Genomic DNA, 5,316 nt, shown 5'->3' with positions numbered 1-5,316 from the left:
AGAAGCAAGAATTTCTGCTGAATTTCTCTGGGTCTTCAAATGGATTAAGTTTGTACACTAGTTAAAGAGCAACAACATATAAGATAACCTTCTGTCTTAGAAAGTTACCTATTTGCTTCATGCTATTTCATACCCTGAAAGATAACAAAAGACTTATAAACCATCACAGTAATATTGCACGTTCTTTATTTATTTGAAAGGCCTGGAAGTTTTGCTTCTATCAACTTATCCTTCCTCCAAAAGTCGTGCCTGAAACCCACTAGAGAATTCATGGCAGAAAAATCAAAAAGGTTTGCCAAGGTTTGTTAGCAGGTAGAAAGGGAGAAGGAAGGAATACTTCTAATTCCTAATAATTTCTCCATTCCAATTCCTTCTCTAATTCATACCCACCATTCTAATTCTTACCTAATCCATCCATTTGAATTTATTAAAAAAACTCACTGGCCAGTGTAGTGCAGTTATTTAGGAGAAGTGTCTTCAGTGTTTATATTGATTCAGACTGTATAAATTCAGCAAACTGAAAGAACTCCCAGAGTTCAGTTCCAAGCTTATTCTTCCATCTTGCTTGTGTAAGGGCATAAAATGGTTGAGGCTTCAATCACACAGTTGCAGCTGCCACTTTTAGTTTTGTTACTCCTCATCAGTGGTGGGATTCAGCCAGTTGTCAACACTTCGGCAGAACCAGTAGCTAATTTGTTGTTGCCCAGGCTCAGAATGGACTTCCGGAAATGGCATTCACATGTAGAACCAGTTTTTCACATATTTGAATCCCACCACTGCTCCTCATGCAGCTTCCCTTGACCCAGGATCTCTCAGGGGGATAAAAATGCTCTTCTCCTCCATTCTAGTTATGTTTGACTTCTTATAAAATTTAAAATGACAGTGAACTCTTTTTTCTTTCTTTTTGGCTATTGCCCTCAGCACTCTCTGCTGGTCAGTGCATAATTACTTCATGTTTGGGAATTATTATTGCTACATACTTTGTTTACAATGTCTCCAGATGTGCCAATTTCTGTGACTATAAAATACTGTAGCTGTCCTGAAGAAGTCAGACATTGTCCTCCAAGGAGCAGCAGCAACGAAGGCATTAGTGCTCAACCTCCTCTTCCTCTTCATTGCAGTCATTGAAGCCAAACAATACTCCAGATGTGAATTCGCTAGACTTCTGAAACGAAGTCTCATGGATGGATATCATGGCTACAGCTTGGGCAATTGTGAGTTTACTCTCTCTTTTTCTCCACCTTAGCAAAATCCCGGTTTGTAAGAGGGATGCAAAATGGGGCAATTCCTTTGCAGGAAAAAAAAACCCCAATGACTAAAAAGCTCTGTTCAGTGTTCTTAGAATGAGAAGATACCCTTTCTTCCCATCCCAAATGACTGAGGAGATTTCATGCTTCATCCAGCATTAACATCCTAATTTTAAAGAGGGTGAATGTTCTCTAGTTGTTGCCTGTTTTGGATAAGAGCAGAACTGGGGTTTGTTTAGATTACTTTGTGATCTCTGTGTTGTCTTTTAACAACAACTGGCATAGCTAATATTTTATTTATTTGCTTAAGAATAGGGGGTTATCCCTGCCACTATAAGCATCCTCTCAAAGGTAAGATCCTTCAGATCCCCGCAAATCATTTCAATTCAAGATACAATTAAAGGAGCAATCCCAGAATATTTTCCAAAAGTGCAGCAGTGCAAGGCCTAGATTAGGAAGAGAGAAAAAAGGAGATGGGGCTTTATGTGCCATTAACAACCCCAGGAATATCTTGGGAGACAACAATCAGACTTAATCCAAATTCTCCTGAAGGTTTCCAAAACGTATTGGACTTTTTGGGTCCTTCCTTGGTTGGGGAAAGAATGGGAAAATAGTTAAATATTCTGGTTTAAATGTTCTGTGTGAGAAACCATGACAGCCTTTTCATTTACAGCACAGGCCTTTTGTAGCGCTTTCCCCATTTGCTTTCTTCCAGGGATCTGTATGGCTTATCATGAGAGTGGCTTTAAAACCTATGCTGTGAATATAAATGACAACGGCAGTCGTGACTATGGGATATTCCAGATAAACAGCCACTATTGGTGCAACAATAACGAGGGCCGTACAAATAATGGCTGTAGGAAGCCTTGCAGTGGTAAGCCATGTAATGTAGAAGAGAGATAACTTTGATAAAGGAATGCAGGACTTGTTAGGAGTATATTAAGTTGATGAGAAAGTAATGACAACTCAACCATGGGAAAGGACGAAGCTTCTAAAAGAGAAATAATTTTTTTTGTTTACCTTGATTCTGTTTGATGTAAGAAGTGGGAGATACAAGTTTTGACAAGTTTTCAAAATTCTGTTCTTATTATTGTGTTCTATGACAATGAAGTAGTATAGATTCCCATAATCCTTGTAGCATTTGTTTCCTGACCTGATCTACTACCAAGGCCAAGTGAAATGTCCCAAGTAACTTATATGAAAACTTTGTAGGGAAATTCTAATCCTTCTTCTCCTTTATTGGTCTCTGTAATTGTCCTATTGTACCCACCACTTCATGAAGATTCACATTTAATAACCCTGTATTCAAAATTGTTTCAAGTTCCTACTTGGGCCATTGTGATACCTAGTACATAGCCACCATGTTTGCCTTGGCTTGTTATATTTCCTCAATCTGATCCCCCACTTAGTACTCCATTTCTCAGCTTCTCACAACTTGTCTACCTTCCCCCACAAAGATATGTCTGACTTTGTGCCACCACACCACCCACCCCAGTGTGATGAGCACCAGACCCATATTGGCAAAGGTCTCCTTGTCCCACATGCCTCAACAATCTCACAATCTCTCCTACTTGTTGTTTTTCTGCTCTATATAATAATTTTATGCAAATATTTACAAATAACTTTGAAACATCTGGGGTGGGACATATACTAATTTGCTTCTCTCATCAAATTTCTTAAATGATGACATCGCAGATGATATTGCTTGTGCTAAGAAAGTTGTGCATGATAAACAAAAGATGAATGCCTGGTGAGTCAATCTCTCAGTAACATCTTTCTATTTGTAGCATTGAATAACAACTGAACTTGTAGTCATGAAAATTAATTGCCTTTCTTTAGACTATTGTACAACATTAACATTAGTGGTAAAATACAGTTTCTGGATATGGCAAGTTGTATTTTTATTGCTATATATGCGGTTGCCTTAGAATATGGGTTTAACAGTTTTTAAAATTTGGGTTTGACAGTCTTTTAAATCCCGGTTTAAAAGTAGATTAAAAGCATATTGGCACATAGCTTAGCAGGGTGAATGTTGATGCCTATTATAGCTGGATAATTTCTTCCCAGTAATTTGACATTCATTATCCAGTTTTGTGCATGTTGGCTACTTATAGATCTTTTTAAACAGGTTCAACATTGGGATTTAGCACCCAGTTGGGACAGGCAGGAAAAGAATTTGGCAAATGGCCATTTAAAACACCAGGATTCTGATCCCATGAATGAGCTCCAAGGGATCAGAGAACTGGATCTGTAAAGAAGCTAGTAGTGGGACAAGCAAGGAAGATCGTTTCTGAAGCCTCCACTTATAGGATGAATAGGAAAAGGGGCTGCAGCAGCAGATCATTAAATGGAAAACTTTTAAGCCAGCAATCAGCATTTAAAAGCAAATCATAAAGCAATTCGAGTTATCTAAAAGTTACTCTGTTGTGTGTCCTTCTGAGACACTAAGATTTTGGGCAAGATTTTGTGATCCTCTGGTGCTCACCCAATACTTGGGACTTTAAGTCTCTTCAGCCCTGGCTAACATGGATTGGCAAGTTTATGTGTGAGTCCAATGTATCTATTGGGCCTCACTGGCATGTAGGCTTTATTATGAGAAATAGAAAATTGGGATTATTTTAGTTAAAACTATTATTTTCTTTTCATTTTAACTTGGGGGAAAGGAGATTTATTGGAAAAACTAGCTCACCTTGAAACTTCCTGAATCTGTTGAAGCAGAATTATATCATCAAAGAAACTATCGTGCTTGTGGTGTAAAAAAAAAAAAAGTAATATTCTTATTCTTACTTCTAGGAGGGGCTGGCAAAAACACTGCCAAGGAAGAGATCTATCAAAGTGGACTCAGGGCTGCAACCTCTGAGATTGATGATCCTGCATTTCTCTTCCTTCTCCTGTGATGAAAATGATGCTATTTCTTATAAAACAAACATTTAACAACTTGATTCTATGCTTGTACCTCACATGTTGAGATGAACTGATTTCTTTGCACACAAAGGATGATTTTTAAAAGATTTCTGGGTAGGAAGAAGGAACGAGTTTGCTTTTTAAAATCTTCAAAAATTGCTTCAATAAAATGAGTATTATGCATTATGACCTTCTCTGTTTCATGCTTTATTTATTTTCTTGCATCCTTCATGAATTCCTGCATAATTAAACAGACTACAATCATTCCTCTGGCAGAGCAGATCTGTGCAACCACATACATTATTGACTCAAACCTTAACTTCACTTGACACAGATCCTGGTGTATCTCTTCATACAATATTAGTACTGTAAACTGTCTTGAAATTGTTATTTATTTATTTGCATCCCACCCTTATTATTTTTACAAATAACTCAAGACAGCACACGTATGCAACACACCTTCCTCCACCTATTTTGGTTTTGGCGCAATGGTTAAAATGCAGTATTGCAGGCTACTTCAATCCTGACCAGCTCAAGGTTGACTCAGACTTTCATCCTTCCGAGGACAGTAAAATGAGGACCCAGATTGTTGGGGGCAATATGCTGACTCAGTAAACCACTTAGAGAGGGCTCTAAGGCACTGGAAAGAGGTATATAAGTCTAAGTGCTATTGCTGTTTTCCCCACAGCAATCCTGTGAGGTGGGTAGAGCTGAAAGAGAGTGACTGAGCCAAAATCACCTAGCTGGCTTTCATGGCCAGTCTGCTGCCGTCTAGCCTGGTGCCTTAATCGTGAGACCAAACTGGCTTTTCATGAAAATGTTAGGCTCCAAATCAAGAATGACACATGGTCATTTTTGCCAGTGAGTTCTTTATTGTTTCACACCTACAGACAAAATCTTTCCAAACTAAAAACTCTACTATCCACTTCTACATTGTAATCTATAAACTATAAGAGGCAAACTGTCTTAGCCTTACGTACAGGTTTTGAAATGGTTAAAAAGGTAAAATACTTGGGGGTTTATATTACAGCTTCTAACACAAAATTGTATAAGAATAATTATGAAGCTTTATGGGTTAAGGTACAAAAGGATTTAAATGAGTGGAAAAAATTGCAATTATCTTTGTTGGGAAGAATTTCAGCTGTAAAAATGAATGTTCTTCCTA

At 37.9% G+C, this 5,316-nt stretch overlaps 1 protein-coding gene across 1 annotated transcript in view; it reads left to right on the top strand.

The window, feature by feature from the left end:
• Nucleotides 1-4,326, top strand: part of LOC107298079 (lysozyme C, milk isozyme) — an 18,059-nt gene extending 13,733 nt beyond the window's left edge. Inside the window, exons 2-6 of the mRNA XM_015827442.1 lie at nt 264-300; nt 1,122-1,214; nt 1,963-2,121; nt 2,943-2,997; nt 4,041-4,326. Coding sequence (XP_015682928.1) covers nt 264-300; nt 1,122-1,214; nt 1,963-2,121; nt 2,943-2,997; nt 4,041-4,107 — 411 coding nt within the window. The 3' untranslated portion in view covers nt 4,108-4,326. The remainder of the gene's footprint in view (nt 1-263; nt 301-1,121; nt 1,215-1,962; nt 2,122-2,942; nt 2,998-4,040) is intronic.
• Nucleotides 4,327-5,316: the final 990 nt, after the last annotated feature.

This window comes from Protobothrops mucrosquamatus, unplaced genomic scaffold (genome assembly GCF_001527695.2).
Source record: "Protobothrops mucrosquamatus isolate PMUCROS unplaced genomic scaffold, P.Mucros_1.0 scaffold3701, whole genome shotgun sequence".
Classification (NCBI taxonomy): Eukaryota; Metazoa; Chordata; class Lepidosauria; order Squamata; family Viperidae; genus Protobothrops; species Protobothrops mucrosquamatus.
Note: the sequence above shows the minus strand (reverse complement) of the source record. Positions and strands in the feature narration are given on the sequence as shown.